The sequence below is a fragment of the Sinohyriopsis cumingii genome, chromosome 14 (assembly GCF_028554795.1).
Source record: "Sinohyriopsis cumingii isolate HCF-2022 chromosome 14, ASM2855479v2, whole genome shotgun sequence".
NCBI classification, from domain to species: Eukaryota; Metazoa; Mollusca; class Bivalvia; order Unionida; family Unionidae; genus Sinohyriopsis; species Sinohyriopsis cumingii.
The window spans coordinates 97,399,584-97,422,352 of NC_142974.1; the positions used below are offsets into that span (position 1 = coordinate 97,399,584).

Sequence of the window (22,769 nt, forward strand, 5' to 3'; positions counted from 1 at the left end):
TTATATTATACAGCTTATCACAACTATAAAAATTGAATCAGTAGACATATATACCTGCTCCAGTTTAAACCGTTTATTATTATTGGTTTCTGGAGACAGTGGTTTTGGGGTGGAAGGCTGAACATTCGATGTGATGCCACGTGTTGAGGTAGATACAGTTAAATCTGCAGAGTCTGGCACAGACATAGTTGAAGGACCATGGGGATGCTCATGGAAATATCGAGCCTGTGTTACAGCTGCATTCTGCATGATGCTCTCATATGTTAGTGCATGCTGAAGGAGTGCCCTCTGTTGGAGGGCAAAAGCCTGATATGCTGCTAAGTTGACATGGCCAGCAGGTCGAGGGTTTGGTACCTTGGAACTGTACAGCTTTCCACGCATATGGACATTTCTCTCATGTCGTCGAAGATCGTTCGATTGTGTGAAGCATCTGCAAGAGATTAATTCCTATATTAATTGACTAGAATTGTTTTTCTTATTTAAAAAACAATTATATAAATTTTAGTATAAATACTGTAATGGTCATCTCTAGGGCATAACCGATTAGCATTTTTCTACTGATTTCCGATTCCGGATTTTGGGCATGAAATTTTTCCGATTCCGGATACGATTCAATTAATCGGAAATGCTAAATTAAAAGGTTTTTCAAATTAACTTTTTAAACCGTGTTACACACGTTTTGCATATCACACCGATGTCACAAGGGGAAGGATATGGCAGGACTATAGCAAAATGCAACGAAGTTCAAAGCCACAAAGAATCCATGAAATTTTTTATTTTTTTGCCAGTTCCGACCCATTCTTTGTTCAACAATTAGTTGATCTTGCCACCAGGCTTTTATTTTCCCGCCTTAATCATTTATGTCGGCAAGCGGCCAGTTCCATCCTGTACTTTATTCAACAATTAGTTGATCTTGCCGCCATGCTTTAATGTCGCGGTCAAATAAAAATAAAACTGGCTTTTGTTTGGTCCTATAAAGTTGGCCTCTTGCGGAATCATTTTCTTTTAATACCTCATTAACATGTGTCAATGTATTCAATACTATGCCTTCATTATTGAGGATGTTGACATAAACGGGTAGGACTGTATTATATATTTTAATAAATTTAAATCTTTCGGTCTAACTCAAGTATTATCGTTTCACCCCGTTGTGTTGACCATATTGGACTTTTCTGACTTCTTATTTAACTTTATTAACGCACTATCGAATGACACGCAGTGTTAGACACGGTGCTATAGAAATTCAACTTTATTATTTTTATTATCCGAACCGGTCGTTCCTGCCTTGTCCGACTCCGATTAATCGGAAGTTCATACTATCCGGTGGAATCCGATTTCCGGATCAAAAGTCAGTTATGCCCTAGTCATCTCCCTTCAATTGATTGAATATCTGACAACTAATGCATGCATGTATTGAATTTAAAAATGCAGTTTTAAATAAATTCCCACTGAAAATATATCTTACACGTGCATGCCAACCACCACCCCACCAGGTATAAGTATAATTATTGCTATTATAAGTGGCAAAAGAGAGCAATTTAGGCATTAAATATGTTATCTATATATACTACATGCCAGAATTACAACATGTATGAAAAAGATGATACATTCATACAACTAATCTGGTCTGGCAGCAAAGGGAAAAATCATAGTTGCCATCCCCCTCCCCCCCCCCCCGTACAAAACTACTGATTCTTGGGAACAAATACTGATTTTTAAAACTTAATGCACATGTAACTATTTACACCATCTATAACCATCAGTAAAGTAGGACAGTACCTTATTTAATTATTTAATGTTAAAGATACGTGTGTTGCACTCTCGCACATTCTGAACAGACACGCTGTTCCATTCGGGTGCCCATTTAGAGGGTGTAAGAGTGAAACACACACTCAGACACAGGCTGTTTATAGAAGCCTTTCATTGACGATATGAATTCTATGATTTTCTTAGTAACTTTTTTCGTTCTAACACAAGAATAATCTTGTTCAATTTTACTGTCTGGAAAACGTGTGAAATAAATCGGCAGCTGAAAGTAACTGAAAGAAGAAAGTTCATTTCTAAAAGAAATTTAATAAACCGAACTTCAACTGAATTACATCAAGGTTCTCTCTGGTATTTATATACATCATAAGTTCATGCTGATTTGTTGATGAAGAAACAGCAAGCTGATGTTTATTAGCTTTATCAAGCTCTTTTATGTCATGGGAACCTCCACACCAATAGAGAAATCACAATTTGCAAAACGTGAAGTTTTCTCCTTTATTGGATGGTTTCACAAATCTAAACAAAATGGCATAATTGTCCTTCCAGTTCTGTTTTCTTGTTTTTCCTGGAGAAAATTCTGAATATTCTACTTTTCTTTTCGACGTGATTAGAAATTGAATTTTACAAAGATGAGATACAGTGATAACCACAACTGTTTGCGCAATCCAATATGTGGTTAAAGACTGGCATGGTAATCTCAATTTCGAATGAAAGAATCATATTTCAGAACTCTATTCCTATAAAGATGCAATACATTTCTATCAAAATGGAATTGAGTGTCCATTCTAAGCAGAAAATTGCAAGGAAATTTTCAACGAAGTTTTTAAAAATTAAAATACAATTTTTAAGAAGAAAAAAGCACACACATACTCGGGTCCAAAAGATGGGACAAATACGGGTAAAATGGGACCCTTGGCAACTATGCAAAATCCATATGGATTAGAACCAGAAAACAAACAGAAAATATACTGAAAAATTATTTATATTCAACACTCACTTCAACTAGGCTACATGCGTAACTTTTACTGAATAATCATAAGCTGGAATTCTGCAAGGATGATGGTCATGTACTTGGAGTGTTGTTATCACATTACTCTCATATTTTTCTTTTAAAGTTTGTAAAGCAGTGTTGATTTGTCACTTTTTCTGATCTTACATGTTTTGAAGTTTGAAAAGATCCATCTGCTTTAATATTTTCCATCATATAATATCCACAACTCACATCATAAAGCATTTAACTTGACATCTGGTGCATCTTCATTAGAAATATAGACTACTTCACTAACTGACTAGCTTATCAATAAAATGAATCTGTTAAGTAAAGTTCACTTTTGAAGAAACCAGTCTCATCTCTTGGAAATGGGTCATATACAGTTGCTTTAAATAGGAAATAATGCATGTATTCTTATGTTATTGTTATGCAGCAGTCACCTTTTTAAGACTGTTGTCAAATGTATATCAGTGAATTAAAGAGATGATAATACAATGATAAAAATGACTTATTATTGCTTTATTTTATTTTTATGTAGCAAAAATGCGTAATCCATAGGAAGTCTCACAGAAAACATCATTTGGTGGAAAAAAGCATAATGATTATGGCAAAAGTGTAATGGTTGGCATGTATGCTTACATATATTTCCTAACTTTTACAAGATGCTTTTTCAACCTCTCTGTTGACAAGCATCTTTCAAAATTCAAACATTTTAGAGATACAATATATGTACAAAGAATGTTGTCAAATGTATATCAGTGAATTAAAGAGATGATAATACAATGATAAAAACGACTTGTTATTGCTTTATTTTATTTTTATGTAGCAAAAATGCGTAATCCATAGGAAGTCTCACAGAAAACATCATTTGGTGGAAAAAAGCATAATGATTATGGCAAAAGTGTAATGGTTGGCATGTATGCTTACATATATTTCCTAACTTTTACAAGATGCTTTTTCAACCTCTCTGTTGACAAGTATCTTTCAAAATTCAAACATTTTAGAGATACAATATATGTACAATTTTTTTATTATAAAATAGAACGAAGTCCAATTCTATTCTTTTTCATATTAAATATGGGGCAAGTAACATGGAAGTTTTTAAACTGTCCAACAAAGAATTAGCAGCTATGAATTAAAAAAAACCAATTGTTGTTCTACTTTTACAATAATATAGTAAAGTAGGACACAAATCTGAATACCTGCATAACTGTCTGGATTTAAATTATTGGTTTTTACTTACCTGTGACAAATTTTACACTTGTAGGGCCGCTCTCCAGTATGAACCCTCTCATGGACTTTAAGATTTGATGACCAGAGAAACGATTTGCCACATGTGTTACACACATAGGGTCTGTCTGCCCTATGTAGCTGTTCATGCTTCCTTAGAGTTGCGATCTCTCTAAATGACCTCTGACAAACTTCGCATCGAAATGGGCGCTGGGTAGTGGTTGCTGGCAGACGTATACATTTTTGGCCATCTTTCATGTCTGTGTCCATTGTCTGAAAAGAAGGAATGACTTGTCAGGTAATCAGAAAGAAGTCTCAAAAACGTGTAGACAGACATAAAGATATACAAGTACATTAACATTTGGTATGATAATACAATGTACAGATTGCTCAACAGGTCATAATAATAAAATGTACAAATTACCCAAAAGGTCATACACTATATATTCAATTCCTGACATGTGTGATCCCTTACTGGATCCAGTGCACTTAACCCTTTAAGCCCTGATCCCGCCTGTAGTCGTGATCCAGTTTCTGCATTCAATGGCCGATCCCGCCTGTACTCGTGATTTTTTTACTGCATTCAATGGCCGATCCCATCTCCAGGCGTGATGAATGTGTGTTAGATTCAACGTCTCTAATTGGTTACAAACGTTGTTTATCCAAGAAGTAAACAACTATTAAACCAATCAGAAATGATTTTACTTTCATCTGTGGAAATTTGAATTGTTCAGAAGCCAAGGGTTACCGCTTGAGAGCAGTTTAACGCGGTCTGTTCATGAAAAGTCGAAACTGATGGCAGACGTAAGAGCAATTTTTGATGATGATGAGAGCGAAAATGAGGAGTTTCTTGGGTTTGATCTCGAAAATATTGAGCAAGCAGAGGAACGTTATGCTCGGCAGTTGGATATTTTGCGAAATGTAGATTTAGAATCGGATATAGAAATTTCTGAGATTGAATCGTCAGAAGAGGAGGATGCTTATAGCGATGATGATATATTTCTTGCTGATCTAGCAAATTGGAACGATCATCTTCGACCTGTCCAAATTGTTGATTTTATTGGGCCAAATCCCGGACCTACAACAAAAATGGACAAGGAAAAAAGAGAAATTGATTTTTTTCATTTGTTATTTTCAGAGGAACTGTACTCCGACATTGCAAATGAAACTAATGCATATGCCCAAAAATGCATATTAGTGTCACCAAACAAAACGTGGTATAGCAACAACACCAGGCGAGATAAAAGCTTTGATTGGGGCTCATGTTGTTATGGGAGTTCTTCCAGCACCAGCCCAAGATATGTATTGGTTTAAGGATAAACTTTTCCATCCTTCCTGCATTGAACTGAAATTTAGTCATACAAGATTTGAAAATCTGCAAAAATATTTTCATGTGACTGACACCAGCAACAACCCACCACGAAGAGCACCTGGTTACGACAAACTGGCCCATGTTCGACCAATATTGGAGCGTATTCGCAAAACATGTGCTAGAGAATACAACCCACATCGTGAGGTGTCCATTGATGAAGCTATGATTGGATTTTCAGGACGACTGGGATTTAAGCAGTATGTTCCTTTAAAACCGACCAAGAGAGGCATCAAAGTATGGGTTTGAGCGGATCCTCATAATGGTTATGTTGGGGACTTTCAGGTTTACACTGGAAAGAATGACAACAATCCAGAATTGAATCTTGGACAAAGGGTTGTTCTTGATTTGATGGAGCCTTTGTTTCATCTTGGACACCATGTCTACATTGACAGTTTTTTTACATCTCCAGACCTATTTCTTGAGCTTCGACAAAAAGGTACGTATGGCTGCGGAACAGTTCGATCAAATCGAAAGGGTCTTCCATCTGGATTACACAAAATAAAGCTGAAGGAGCAGGGCCAAAGCATAATCAAACAGAAAGGAGACATGACAGTTACAGTTTGGCGTGACAAGAAGAATATCACTATACTGTGTACCAACTGTGACGGCGAGGCCACATCTGTTAGTCGGAAGCAGAAAGATGGTTCCATCAAGGATATTCCATGTCCACTCCCAGTCAAACTGTACAACATGTACATGAATGGAGTAGACCATGCGGATCAAATGCGAGCAACTTACAACACTGGTAGAAAGTCCATGAAATGGTGGAAGTATCTGTTTTTCTTCCTTTTTGACACTTCAATAGTAAATTCATATTTGCTGATGAAAGAATCAGGAAACCATAATATCGTCACTAAAAACAACAAGGAAAGAGCTAGAACCCAGTTGGATTTTAGAATGAATCTGGCACATCAACTACTTGGAGACTTTGTAGGTAAAAGGAAAAGGGAAGTATTAGTTCAATCCCCAATCCAGCAAGGTCAACACTGGCCAGTGGTCATGCCAAAGAAAAAAACCTGCAAAATGTGTACCCTTAACAAAATTCGATCTGAACCAACAACTGGATGTGAACAGTGCCAAATAAATTTATGTGCAAAATGTTTCAAACCATATCACAGTTTAAATTTTCCTGATTTATTTCAATGAAATTAAGGGCTGGTGACGTGATATTTCTAAAAATGTGGCACATAACTTTGTAAATAGTATATAAATAAGTTGTGAAAGACCTGGACAAATAGGAAAGAAATAATCACTGTGTAGACAAATTCATTGGGAATAATTTGTGAAAATTGTTTGGATTTTTATTCGATACAAGAAGAGAAATTAAGGTAAGAGTGAATACATGTGCATGATATTTACAAAAAATACATCACTGTGTAGACAAATTCATTTGGAATAATTGGTGAAAATTTCATGGATTTGGATTGGATAGAAGAAGAGAAATTAAGGTAAGAGTGAATGCATGTGCATGATGTTTACACAATTTTCCAAACAGGTAAAATCTCTCTGGGGCACAAGCAGCTAGACACAGCTTAGTGCTGCTAGGACATAGCAGCAGTGATACTGATAACAGGTCTGGGGCTGAATGAGTTAAAAGGACTGTTATTTACAATATGATTTGTATTCTTTATACACACACACACTGTTCATAATACCTCAGTAACATCTCAGTTTGAGCTGTAACAATAGATACACAAATTTGGAAATTAAGATTTTTATTTTGGTGACGACTTTCTTGCTGAGATACCGTATACTTGCATATAAGCCAACCCCCCCAAACTGAAAAGGTATAAACACTAAAAAGTGCACGACCCATGTATAAGCCAACCCATAACTCTGATACATCAGAAGATGCACGCTGTCAGTTCTAAATGCATTTATTTAGGAAAATTTATATATATAAAAGTACACATATACTTATCTCGGGCAGGATATCTATGATTATTAACAATAAATGGTAAAAAGTAATTTATTTCATTTTCTATTTTCTTACTGGTACTGCCTAATTTACATTTGTATATAATTTGATTGAACGATGACAAGAATTGAGCAATGATGCGCTGCTGTAACGCTACATCTCCCTTTTGACTCAATTATTGTTTGGTTATGCATCATTGCATTGGACATTTTATATCAGTGCAGCAGTAATTAGATTTTTATTTTGCCTTGGAATTGTAAATACCTAAATCATTAAAATTTGATCCCAGTATGACAACACAATGAATAACAATTTTGTTTGATTCAACACTCACAATTAGGCTACTGAGCTTATTTACTTAATGCCGCCACCGCATGTACATCGTAGGTTTGAACAAGTGCTCAATGAAATACATTCCGCTGAATGAAGTACATCCCTTAGAGTTGAGTCACTGGCACCACTTCACTAAATTTTAATATCTCCAAAGTACAATAATAAAGTTTCAGAAATAATCCTTCAAAAATTCACATAATACCATTACAGCAGAGTTGTAGTTTGCTTTGATGTAAGCGACCTTACACCATACCTGTCAACTCTCACGCCAGGAGAGAATAAAAACCTCCCGAATTTTGGGGTCACGCCGGGAGAGAATAAAAAAAACCCGAATTTTGGGGTCACTCCATGCCTATCTCCAGATTTAATAATATCTCCAGATTTGTGGAGAGAACTCCCAGTTATTACATTATGCCTTCAACTTTAATTTTTCCTAAAAGAGAAAAGCCTTACAAAACTAGATATATCATATGCAATCCATGGAAGCCATGTTCTGTTGTATCACCTGTGAATATAGTCCTATATATAAGACGTATCACATGTTCTTTGTCTTAGTGCTATGACCCTGATGCCAAAAACATAAATATCAGCATTGAGGTCTTACATATATGACGACTGTGAATATTATCGTGACCAAAATAATTACTTTACCAAAAAGAATTCGCTTCTTTACTAAACAGGATGTTAAGTTTAAACATCATTCACTTAAATTTATGATTTTTTTCCCCATCTACAACAATACAAAAGTCAGAAAATAAAGAACAAAAAAATAAACTACAACAATAAAATTGTTGGCAATTAATTTCAATCCAAAGAATGATCGCCGTGAATGCTGCAGCTCTATTCCCACCAAAGAAACTTAGATGCGTGAGCACCTGGCATTTTTATACCGTATATACAAACGTTAATTACCATGATTAAATTAAAAGGAGTGAAAATACATACCACATAGCTTATGTGTCATAAAAAAAATTAATTCAAAATATGCATTTTATAGTAGACAATACTAAATGCCTTACGAGTTGACAATAAGGGAATAAGGTCGGATATACAATGAGGGAAAATAGTTACCACATGTATGATACCGTGAGGCTGTCTATTTAGGTACTTTTAGTTCAACAAAATTGGCGATGAGGTGATGGCAGGACACGAACAGCAGCAATGCGTCTGTTATGAGGGCAAGATCCAAAAGTCAAATGGGCATACCTGATTAACCCTTTACCTCATAGAGCATAGTGACAAAGTGCAGCGTGCTATAAATAGAACACAGGTTACCTTGTCGACAGCATATGCAAAGGCCCGCCTGTGAACTGTTAAACAATGTAGTTTATGTTACATTTAACAACAATTTTAACCATTTTACAATTTTGGTACACATCTATTATATGTGGAAAAATTTAAGAGTAAAGTTTGATTGTTATAGCTGTGTAATTATTTTTCATGGAAGAATTTATTATGTGCTTTAAAATCTTGAGAGAACTCATTCACTGTCATGTCAGTGAGGCTGCATGACCAACTGTAGCTACCATTTCCTATACTCAAAAGCTACATGTTTTTCGTCTGCGTCTACATCAATAAGTCATCTAATTTGATAATTTATAAAAACTGATTGCTGCCTACGTCAATATCAGAGCCTTTACCTAAGTTATTGAATGAAATCCACGACCGCCATTTTGGAGAGTGGAGATTATCACCCAGTTACTTTAAATAGCAGATAACGACCAGTGCATAAACAGTGACCATGTGATCTGATGTAATTGTCATTTGCAGAAATGAATGTAGTACCTAATGGGGGTGGGGTCCCTGAAGGCAGCGCTACGAAAACCAACTCAAAATGGCTGATGTTTACAGCAGGCATCAAAAGGGGCTTCCATGCAAATGGAGTAGAGGCATCCAAAGACATTTGCATGAGGTAAAAGGGTTAAGGCCCCCAAGGTGGGGGTGGGGGGGGTGGGGGTGGGGCCACATCCCATATTGATTCATTGGGCTAATAGGAATGGAGGAAATACCAATCTGATCCCCTTGGCTAGTCTGAGCCCACTGGTTGGACTCCCAATGTTCATAACGAGGTGGTAGAGGATGGAGAAGGGGGAACTCAGTCTGAACCCTATCCTCATACCGTAAGGCCTTAGTATAGATGATCAAAGGATACAGGATCTTCAACTGATGCATCACTAAGGAAAGTCATAACCCTGTGGGAGGCAGCGACACACTGCTACACAGTAGAAATATCTCCTTAATAATGGGAGGTAGTGACACACTGGGAGAGGTAGTATTCCCTGTCAAAAGACCCCTTATTTTCAGAGAAGCCAGAAAATTCTGATGAAGAAGGAGAATGAAGCTTCTTCTTTCATTGATAATTGCAGCTCGACTCTGCAAGACTCTAGCTTTCTGCAGATCACGATTTACAAAATGTATAACTATATTTTTTGTGTACATTTGGAACATTTAATAGTCTGGACGAGTGTCCCAGGAAGTCTTCCTGTAGCCACACTTTCCTACAGACTATATTGACATTATTCCCTTATAAAGAAAATAAACTAAAATATTTATGTCATGTATTATATTCACCTTGTTTGTATGTACGGATACAAAGTACACCTCTGTCATCGCTACAGAGTAGTAAACAGTAGCATAAATTTACCCAGCTTTTTCTGTTTAATTGAGAGTTCTCAGTGGGATTTTGTAAAACAATTGTTATTGAAAAAACCAAGCATACATGTATACAAAAAGAATGTGAATTAAATTCAGCTCATTGAATTAACCATATATACCTATGGTGTCAATGTAAAGTAAAAAAAATATGCAGCGTCTAGGGAGCACACATTCATTATTCCTTGCATAAATGACTTACTGGTACCTAGATATTAAATAATTTTGATATTAAATGTATCCAACCCCTCTGGGTGTACAGGAAGTAAGCCCAAGTCCCTGGAGGCACCGAAAATGGAGGTAAAAGGGTACCATGTAATTATCTGGAAACAAAAGATAACATAACACCACTAGTGATAATTACTGTAGTGGCAAGGTATCAACTGCAGTTACAAAAACACTGCAATGGGCAAATTTTCTCTGGTCTTTGGCACACAGCATACCAAGGCCAAGCGAGTTGCACGAGGAATTGTGTCATAATGACAATTCATCACTCCAAGGGAAGATGTATGCACATAAATGGATGGTGTGTCTTTTTTTTGCATGAAAAAGAAAGCTAAAAAATAATCATTGATACGCTACTGCTACTATTAAAAATTCTATGCTATTATGATTATCCATTCAGTGATAAGTGATACCAAGATTTTTAAGATAGTCATCATGGCAGCCATACAGGCACCATTTTAATTTAAGCAACTAATCATAAGTCTTTGATCTTGGGTTGATATGACCATGCAATCAGAAAGAGTAGCAATAACAAGATTTTCATGATGGCTGCTGCGTGGCAGCTACAATAGATGTCAAATCAACATATTTAAGATGAACTGGGCACCATTAACAAATCTTTTGGTGAAAACCCAACATCAATACTTTCTATTCAAGTAGACAGATGATAGAAAGGTTTTTAAGATGGCTGTCATGGTGGCCATATTGGATGTCTGATCAAAACCATTTTATTTGGAACCAAATAGACATTGTCAGAAGTCTTTTATTGAAAAACTCATTTTGATATGACCACCCATGTAGAAGAACCAATATGATTTTCAAAGTAGTCACTATGGCAGTCACAAAGGACACCACACTGGTACCATTTTTATTTATCACCAACCAAAGAAATAATAAGTTTTAGTGAAAACCCAATGTTGATCTGACACTCCCTTCAGGAGGAGTATAGATAAGATTTTAAAATGGATGCCATGGTGGTCATATTGAACATTTACATTTATGACCAGCTAGATATGATAGTAAGTCTTTATGTGAAAAACTTGTCTTGCTATGACCTTCCATTCCGATGGAGTACTGATACACAGAATAATCACAATGTCTGGATGGTCCTAAATGAAAATGGTACTCTTTAAGCATTCAGAACAGTCATCTTGAAAATATTATTATAGTAATAACAAAATTGTGCAGATAGATGCACAGATACATGAAGTTTGATAGACAACAGACCATCCCATAATTCACTAACAATATAAAGTGACTATCTTGATACAAAAAGTATTTACAGTAACTGGCTGCACTACAGTGTACAAATGAAGTCCTCGTATTTCTGTAACACCAAACAGCAACAAAAAACACCTCTTTACAATGACCATCAAAAAACAACACTCTTTACAATGACCATCAAACAAGGGTATGATAATCCATTATTAACTCATTTAGCCCCAATCCTGCTTGCAGGCATGATCAGACTGTACCCTACTTCTGAGCTCTGTAGCGTCAAGGACATTTATGATACACCAAAGTGGTTGGTATTACAAAAATGCAGACAGATTAACTCTACAATGATACCAAATAATCAGGACTTTCTACTCGCATTACAAAATGCAGAGGCAAAAACATATTTTTAAGACCCGATACTGACATGTTCTTGCAGTCTGTAGCATATAATGCCACCTGCATAACCTGTACATTTTAAAAAGAACAGTGCCAGACTAAACGTTCATTTTGCTTAGAACAAACTGTAGTGTTAAATAAAAAAGGTCAATGTGTTTATCCATGCTAATGCAATGCAGTAGTTTATAGCAGTGTTGTTTAGAACAATCTGCATTTTACCTACAGACCCTACAAAGTGGTTGTGGTTGCAAAAATCTGTGGTCACAAGTCGTGTGTCAAATTGTATAGTCTGCCTACAAATCTTGATATGCAGACAGTCTATGACAATAGTGCATTGGTCCTGGATTCATCAGCTGAGAGAGAACCTCCATTTCCACCTTGTGAGTAGGGCTGTCAACGGGTACTCGGGTACCTGGGTACCCGACCATATTGAAAAACCCAGGTATAGAAATGTAAACACGGGCACCCGAAAAAAAATTCGCCACACTCGCCAACCACTTCACACAGGTGTGACAGCTATGGCTTTAATTAGATTACGGTGGGCGATCGGTGCAGTTCTGTCTGACCCACAGGTAACAGTCCGCAGCATCGCTTCTACATATGAAATGACGGACGAAAACTGGTCATTGGCTGAAGCTCTCATACCAATACTAAAACCTTTTAAGCAAGTTACTGTCATGTCATCTGGACAAAAGTACCCATCTATCTCGTCTGTGTATGTGCACTTGTACATAATAATGAAAAACATTTCCGATTTAAAACCAGATGACGCAGCTGCAATTAAAGAATGTAGGAAAGCAATCACAAATGAACTTCAAACCCGCTATTATCCTACTGGATACAGCGTGCTCAATGCAGCTAAGGCTGCAGTTGTCGATCCGCGTTATAAACTTTTAAAATTTTTTAAAGAAGCACCACGACAGGAGACGTACGCTGCTGTCAGACTGGAGTTGATGGCAGTAGTAATCCCGGATCCACTATCTGTGTCGCAAACTAATGATGCCATCACTGACAAAACGGATGAATCAGAATCGAAGAGACAGAAACTGGAAAATGTCGCAGAAAATAATATATTTGATGATCTCGCTTCTCTGTGTGCCGCAGATGACAACGCTTCATCAGTAGACGAATTGTCAACATATCTGTCGGAGATGCCACTTAATGTTAATGGTGACATTCTTCAGTATTGGAGAGACAATACACCACGTTATCCCAGGCTGGCTGCCCTTGCACGAAAGTATCTCTGTATTCCTGCGACGTCGGTTCCATCAGAAAGTGCATTTTCGATGGCTGGACATGTTATGAACAAGAAACGTGCATCGCTGTCACCAGATATACGGTCGATATGTTAGTTTTTTTTTAACAGAAACTGGAAAATGTGTTGCGAACAATGATCACGTACTTGTTGACTATGACAGACTGGCATTATTGAGATTTGCTAAATTCTTTCAGAGTTTTTCTCATAAAAATAAAAACATTTACAAACATTATATTATCTAGTTTGAATTATTATTATTGTGTAGTGAATACAGTTTGTGGTCTTCTCTCTCTCTCTCTCTCACTCACACACACACACACACACACACAAAGACGGTTTTAACGCATTACTCTTGACATGTGGTAAAGCTGCTTTACACGCATGCGTGGGTAATTCAAATCTGCGGTCAAAAGCCGATGAATAAACGTGGTCTGTTCTAACAAGGACTTATACTTTAAAAAAAGGTGAGTGTTCTAAAGGATTTAACGCGGCTGATCACAGTGATCATTAAAAGTTGGATTATACCTACCATCTGTGTACAAAGCTCATTCTAAATAAATTTATTAATTAATAGCGTGCGGTCAGATCATTCGCAGCTACATCGGTGCGGACGCATCAGACCGAGTAGTGCATTACACGGTTAGCCTCTATCGCCATACAAAATATTAAAGAAATGGGGATAACAATTAGTTGGTCTACGGGTACCCGTTAAATTTCGCAACAGGTACCCGGGTTGGTTTTTCGTGATTTTTGACAGCCCTACTTGTGAGAAGGTGAAACTGAAGAGGTTGCATATCAAGCCAGATCTACAGTGACACACCAATATCCCAACAGGAATAGGTAGTAATGGGAACCAGAAAATGATACTTTTACCCCAGATCTGATCTATGCAATTCAGTGGAACTCAGAAGGATATGTGGTTGTGTGAAATAAACCCTGTAAACTCAGTCTTGGGAGTGAGTTCTGACTATAAGGCAAGGTACAAGACTGGACCAAGTTACAAGACTGGACCAAGGTATAAGACTGGACTAAGTTACAAGACTGGACCGACATGGCAACAGATCCAGACTGAGGGGCTAAACCTAAATACTGTGGATCAAGTCAGCTGTCAAAAATAATGAATAATTGAAGTTCCCAATAATTGGAGATATATTGTTACTACCGGTATTCCCATAAATCAAGTGAAGACTGAGTGCATATAGTAACTGAATCCTTGGAAAAGATCACCATTCTATGTATGACTTGGGTCTAGTGCAAGAGTGCGTTGCATCAGCGACAAGTCTCCACTGTATGGGGAGCATGTATTCCCATTGAACAGATGGTGGCTTCATAATATTGACATATACTGTTATCAAAACTTGCGATCACAATGTCAACAGTGCTCACCAGTCAGTGCTCTTGTGAAAATTAAAAAGGCTTTCGGATTTTATTTTAAAACTATCTCTGCAGTGAACTACAATATATATGCCTCTTCCTTTTTCATTGAATTGTTTGGCACGTATTAATGAATCACAATGGCTCAAATAGGAGTATTTTCTTTACTGTGTCAAGTCTCAGAAACGACCTGCCAGTAACAATCAATTTCAACCCTTAGACTCCAAAGAAACAGAAAGTAACAAAAGCATCCATGTGCCGCATAAATGACAATGCTGCTCATGGCAAAAACAAAATCCAAATCACTCAGGATTTCAGTTTTGGCTCTCCAGAATTTGACATCAAAGGGTCAAATGACTTCAGTTTTGAAATCCATTAATAATCCATTGATAACCTTGTATAAACACACACCAATGAGTTTGTGTTTAAAAGTACTTCAAAATTTAATCATGCCTTCCATACTGCAAATGTACTTATTGCTCATCTGTGGAACTTGAAACTGAAAGAAAAAGCTATGACTGGACAATGCATTTGTTTGATTAATGTGCATGTTTGTTCAATTTTAATTTCCCACATTCAGCTGAAAAAATCAGGGACAAGATGAAATTTTTTCAGTACACTATTGAGCCTCACATTTTTTCACTTGATCCCCATTTCTGACACCAAGTTTTGGGATAGTTTTTTTTAACCCTCAACCTTACACCCCTAGGCATTACACTGTTTAAAGGTCAACCCAATTTATCTGCAAAAAGCAAAGAACATTTAGCACATGCATGACAGCAACTGAGAAAATCTAGTGAAGATCGTAATCTTGCTGTAGGCAATGTGTCAATCATTAAAGACATGATTAAACTGAATGAAGAAAGATCATCTGTCATATCTAATCAATGCTGCCTACTGTGTTGCAAAAACAGGAGAACAATTTCCTGATTGGTAGAATCTGAAAATTGATTCTGAATAGCCAGACTTTGAGACTACAGTATACAATGTGTACATGTTTCAGTTTTTATCATGTTAAACATTCTAATCTGACTTCAGTTTGATGTATTGAGAGGTCTGTTACAGTGAAACTGTCAACTGAAGACTACTGGACAATTCATTCTGATCAGTAAAGAAAGGAAACTGCACTGTTTAAAAATAACTGATGTTCCAAACGACAGCTAAAGCAACTCAGATGATAAGCTTTATATGCATGTCAGACCTAAGCTGGCTCTCTCTGGGGGATGACAGGTCCTGGACCTGCCACCCGTCAACACTATTTTCTTCGTTAGAAAAAGCATTTCATTTACAATTATTTCCAACACGATTTTAAATCAAGTATTCAGTCACTAAAGTGCCCAGTTGTCCCTTTTTGCAGTTTTCTCAATGCCCATTGGGAATGGCACCACTTATTTTGTGGCTTTACCTCGGTAACTTGTAACCTTGCCTACATTAGTTGTTTTCTTTACACAGCTATGCATGCCAACACACCTCTCCTTATACAAGTTGCACACAAAACATGTCCAAAATAATAGACTGCATAGCAAGGGCTTAAGGTAGCATATTTAATGGCAGAATAATCATTTAGAATCACATTGGGAACAATTGTCAATAAACAGCTTATTCGAATTTAATTGTTTGTTGATGGATATAAATAACCTTTATTTTCAAGAAAACCAGTCTCTGATAGATTGTGATAAACTTAAGTCCCTGAGGTTTGATACATCACAATGTGTGCCTTGTTATATAGCTGCAAAAAAATGGTGTAATTACATCACTGCATTTTACTATTAACTCATTCGGCCCCAGAGGTTTTTGTCCTTTTTGCCTGAAATGTGCGTAGGAAAGGCATTTGGGGGGCTATTTCTGAATACATCGTAATACATCGGCTTTCAACAGATTTTCCATGAGACTAATGCCTAGTTGTGTTAGAAACATCATTATCCATTGGTTATTTTGCTTGCGCATGAGCAGAAGGGTAAAAGTTGGAGTTCTTTTTTTTTTTTTTTTGCTTAATGGACCCATCATTTTCATATGGAGACCACAATTTATTCCAAATGCCCACCTTATCCTAGTTTTTGCAAAGGTTCACCTGTCTGTGTGCAGTTAAGACCGGTATGCCTTAGATCTGAGGCCAAAAGGTCTAAAATCCTGACATAAAATTGCATTCCGATCTCGAGCAAATTTTGGATGGAAAAAAAACTGGGTCCAAAAAATGAGGTTTTTCTCTCTGTATCTTGTAGTGCAACTAGAACTTTCAGATTATTTGCTATCATTTAAGAGCTATATCTGTCTGCTTTTTTTAAATACCACCCATGTTGGTGTATCTTTAATGACCTTGATGCTGCAGAGCTTGGAAGTAGGGTACAGCCTCATCACGCCTACAGACGGGATCGGGGCCGAATCAGTTAAAAAATATTTTGTTCAAAATGTAGCAAAACTTGTTTGACGAAACAACTGCCAATGTTGAAACTTTAAAACTGTTTCATTAGTGAAATACTGATTTCTGTTTCGTTAGTGAAATACTAATGGCATGATTTCATTGCAAGTAACAGCTTCTCATCCTTAACAAATTACAGAATGCCAATTCAGAAATTTTCAATTTATTACAAACTACTGAGCTAAATTTTCCATGTCTATTAAACAATGCTTTGAATTTAATGTGTTGACCTGACACATGACCATGATGGCTGGCTCTTATGCAAGTAGAATTTACAGGCATTTTAATTTTTGATCTGATACACAAGACATTAATTTACACAATAATATAAAGCAGACCTGCTTTTAATGGAGTGTAACAATACAAGAAAATCTGTCCCAAAATCTTGGATTAAAACAGCAGAAAGTTAATCATCTTGTCACAGTCATACCCATGGACATTGTTTTAAAGGTAGATTGGCATTTTTCATGTTTTAATACAAGTAAATATATCACATCAGGGCTCGAAATTAGCGGTAGTCCGCTAGCCCGATGCTAGCAGATTTCCTGTTGGACTAGTAACTTTCATAAGTTTCAGTTATCAATAGTCAGAGTTTGTTTATGCAATTCTCTAATAAAGACTTGACTTAGCAGATGTTCTGTAGAATCAAAGCAGTGGCCATTGTAAATACAGTCATAAAATATTAGCATGAGAAGATGAAGTCAATTTCTGCATCGGAAAGGTGCGTTTCTATAACAAGAATCCATCCAATTTTGTGCATTTCACTTAACAGCACAAATTATGGTCCCGTCATTAACAACGGAAGTTTGGTTTGATCCTAATTAATCTGACAATGAAGTAAATGAAAAAAATGACATGGTATCACACTTTATTCACTCGACCACATTAACAAACTACAAAGCAGTATACTACACAAAAGAACACGGCAAAAACTATTCAAGGAAATTAAATTGCACGTTTTTTTGTTTAAGGTTTGTCTTGTTTTTTTGCTAGCTACCCAAACTCTCCAACAGTCACAAACAGGAAACTACATATTTTACATTTCCATCGAAATAATTATAAGAATTAGATCAATTTATTATGACTATGTTATTTCCATACAACACATCCTTTCCATACAACTACTTTTTCTATGATGATAAGAATAGTTTTCATATTTTTCCCTTACAAGAATGAACAAATAATTGAATACACATGGAGATATCCAAGCAGAATGCCGTACATTTGTTGGGAATTAAAATCTCTGAGCATGGGCATCTAAGATTTGAAAATTTTCTGCCTTATTATTAATTTCATCAATACATTGAGCCCCAATTAATTAGGAAAAATTACCAAACTTACACTATTAATGATGAGACCGTAATTGGAGCTGTTAATTACAACATGACGAGTCAGATGGATTTGTTTAATGGGAACACACCTTTTCCAAACTGAAACTAACATTATCTTCTGATGCTAATATTTTATACAGTGTTTACAACAGCCACTGCTTTGATCCTGCAGAACATCCACTGAAGTCAAGTCTTTATTAGGGAGAGGCCATTTAATTTTAGGGAAAGTTGGGGCAAAGGCACGTGTTTTGAAATGTGTTTCTTGCTCTGACTTTCTGATATAAAGGACACTGTGCCATTCCATTTCTCACTTTATCTAATTTGCATCAGCTATACTGTAACATCTCGTATTTCAACACAAGGCACAATTCCCTCCTTATAAAACAGACAAAATGTGGCGTTTTATAGAAAGTGTTTAGCCACTGGAAAAAAAAGCAAACGTTGAATGAAAATGACATGAAAGACAGGAATAATTCTTATGATAAAAGCATAATCAAACGTTTCAGAAGACATGGACAAAAGAGAAGGAATGGATGAATTATGATGAGGAAAAGAATGTTATGCGGTCTAACCGGTGTACGGAATTCGCAAAAACAAGCACAGAGAAAACATCCAGTTTTGTTGCCGGTAGTAAAAATTTAAAAACTGAATCGGTAAACATGAAAGCTGTGGGCAACACAAAGAGAGTTCAAAGAGAAAAGCAGCTATGCAGATTCCACCAGAAGAATCGACCGCTGGTAAGATCTTGGAAAGTTTAAATCAGAATGTGTTTGACCAGCGCGTTAATTTGTTTAAAATGCACATGCTATCATAAAGAACATAAGACCCATCACTGATTTTGTATGAATGTGTCAGCTGGATGAGATGAAAGGAGTTGATGTTTGAGAGACTTACAGGAATGATAAACAGGTTGTTACATTTACTCACTACATGGTTGAAAGTGAAATGCAGAAATTTTTCAAAGGTGTGAATAAAACAATGTTTCTTGCAGTAGTGTGCGATGGTTGTACTGAAACTCCAATTCAGGAGGAAGGAACTGTCTATATTAGAATTCGCAAAGGAGGAGAGATTAAATAATCGTTCCTGGCAATTGATATCGTAGAGAAGAGAAGGCAGAAGGGATCCTGAAGGTGATTACCACTGCACTGCAATGTTTTACGGAGACGGGTAATGAGACCAGAACAAACCCCATATGGACCCCCGAGTGCATGTAGAGGACAAGAAAGGAACTTGGATCCCTTTCTGGAATTGGATCCAGGTTATCTTCAGAAACAAAAAATGTGAATTGACTGATTGATGATTTGAAGCAGGATTTATACTTCTGTACTTCTGCATTTCATATGATAATGCTATTTATGAAATAAAATTGTTGTTAATCTCAATACAAGTGTGTTACATTGTTTAGTGGACAGGACTATTAAAGATTTGGCAGGACTAGTAAATTTCTCAGTATAATAGTCCTTCTGCCTACAAAGAAATTTGTGTTAAATTCGAGCCCTGCACTAATAAGTTTATGTTTCTGAACCAGTCATTGTTATAAAACAAATAATAATGAAATAATCGGTATCAGCAATTTTAATAACTTTACACCCCTGGAGGATACACTGTGCTAAGTATACATGTCTATCTGTAATCTGCATACTGGAAATACAACCAGTAAATCACATAAAAGGGCACCACCTACCACCGACAGACCTTCTAAGATGGAAAGATCATCAAGTTCACGTGTATCGATAATATATTGTATCATGGGCTGTGTATCATGTATCATGAATCGTATTTATATACTGCATTAGTGTATCATTTCATCCCTAGAGGAAGCGTCTCCATGTCATATCAGGCAGAAGCTTCTTTCAGTTTAGATTTGAAGTGAAGGTGGGAAGCCAATCTGATAGATAACAAATCCACCAACAATGACGTCTCTACAAAATTTCATCAGCATTTAGATCCAGTTCCTCAACACCCATACTGCTCATGTGGAAATTAACAACCATGTATGGAAGATATTCCATTACACTGTATATGCAAGTTTTTACCAGTAAATATTTGTCCCTGTACCAAAAACAACTAGAATCTATATTTGTGTACCAACAAACTGTAAAACATGTTTTAAGTCTTGAAAGTTAACGTCTCAGCAAAATCTGTCTCTGGACTGATGTTTTCAAGCAACTGTAGTCCCCTATCTCCACTGACTTTGATGAGTAACTGATAACAACAAAGCTTATCTCTTTGATGGATGGAGGAGTCATAATGGAATACACATACAACTGTACCTGTTTAAATAGATAACTTATATTAAGGGCTGGTGTGTAAAGCAATGTGACTAATTACTGGTGTGTAAAGCAATAAAATGAACGAACCCTCATTTCTGCTTTGTAGACGTTAATCCAAATGTTTTATTTATATTTATTCAAAACAAATTAATAACCATATGTTTGTTTGCAGAATGGGCATGCATGGTTTGCTTTTTGCTGCTTTCTATCCATGGATGACAGAAAGTCATGTGATTTTATAAGCTATACTGAAGTTGAAGGCTTTCACCCCAACCAAGTCATTAAAATGAAACATTTTATGTGGTACATGTGGACACCATAACTCTTTACTTTATAAGTGGACTCTGAACCAAAGTTACTAATAGCGTGTGGATTAAGTTGCTGACTGATGGTGACAATAGCAGAATAGGACTTTGTAGCTCTAGTTTTCTCTTACCATTCCCATCCCATTTTACATATTTTGACATTTAGGTTGGGGTCAGAGCCATTTGGCACCACCCGGAGAAAGCCAGATTTATGATGCATAGAACACTCATGTCAGCAATGTTCTGTTGGTATCATGGGCTCTCTGCTGGATGAATCCTTTTCTCCAAGCTACAAAGTTACTGTTGGAAAAAAATCATGTGTTGAAAAATTAATTATGCTTTAGTTCTTTATACAAACATTATGACTTTCATTTAATAATTTGGTATTTATTTTCTAAGCCCGCAAGTAAGCATCTACCCTATGCCAACTCAGCGTCGTGGTAGCAGCAAATTCTCAACTTTTCGATTGGTCTGACACCACATAAAAACAAAATTCAAAATATCTCAAATATGGCGTGAAGGGGTCAGAGGAAACAGGCCAGGGATTACACTACTGTTGTGTTGGTTTACGGCATCACCTATTATCAACAAAGCTCCTGTATGGTCAGAAAGGTATTCATTTAATTTTCTTTGTATAGTTTATAGCACAATTTTCCCTACTTTATGCAAATGATAAACCAGGCATTTGATATATTTGTACTGGTAAAATTTGGCCTTGTACTGACTTTTTCTGTCCTCGCTGGTAATAAGTACCAGTAGTTGCACAACCCTGCAAACATAAGCCATTAACATGGTTTGTTTCTTGCTACTGATGTGTTAATTTCATGTTCAAACTGAAAACCTAAAAGCACAACAGTAACTCTTCTGCCTTTATACTGATAATAAACAATGAAATAGGTGAATCATGCTGTACAACCATAAAAAAAATTTCCGTGATAAAAAGAAAACTGCATAACCCTTTATAGAGCGTAGTTACCAAGTGCAACGTGCTGTTAGTACTACACCTGTTACCTATTCAAATGCATACGCATAGGCCTGTCTGTTAACAATGTAGTGTGTTACATTTAACAGCAATTTTAACCATTTTACGTTTTGGGTATGAATCTATTATGTGTGAAAAAATTTAAAAGTAAAGTCTGATTGTTTTAGCTGTGTAATTATTTTTCACGGAAGAATTTTGTATGTGCTTTAAAATCTTGAGATAACTCGTTCACCGTCAAGTCAGTGAGACCGTGTGACCAACCATAGCTGCCATTTCTCATACTTGAAATTTACAAGATTTTTGTCCATGTCTACATCACTAAACCATCTGAATTTGATCATTTATAAAAACTAATTGCTGCCTACATCAATATCAGAGCCTTTACCTAAATTATTGAATCTTTCATAGTTGTGATTCTAATCGTGAAAACTTCATAAGTACTGAATGAAATTCGTGACCTCCATTTTGGAGAGTGGAGATTACGAACCAGTTACTTTAAATAGCAGATATCAACCAGATCATAAACAGTGAGCATGTGATATGTCGTAAATGTCATTCACAGAAATGAATGTAGTATTTAATTGAGGGTTTTCACCAAAGGTGACGCAAAGAAAACCGGCTTAAAATGGCTGATGTTTACAGCAGACGTCAAAAGGTGCTTCCATGTGAATGGAGTAGAGGTGTCCAAAGGCGCTTGCATGAGGTAAAGGGTTACAGGAAGTATT

General features: G+C 36.4%; 1 protein-coding gene across 2 annotated transcripts in view; it reads right to left on the reverse strand.

Moving 5' to 3' along the window:
* LOC149784452 (uncharacterized) overlaps window positions 1-22,769 on the reverse strand; it is a 70,794-nt gene that overhangs the window by 40,535 nt on the left and 7,490 nt on the right. For both annotated transcript variants that reach the window (XR_016413872.1, XM_089932528.1), the window contains exons 2-3: window positions 4,002-4,261; window positions 55-430 (exon numbers count right to left, since the gene is read on the reverse strand). Coding sequence is in view for 1 of the 2 variants with exons in the window: in XM_089932528.1 (XP_089788654.1) it covers window positions 55-430; window positions 4,002-4,258 (633 nt within the window). In the remaining variant the exon portion in view is untranslated. The remainder of the gene's footprint in view (window positions 1-54; window positions 431-4,001; window positions 4,262-22,769) is intronic.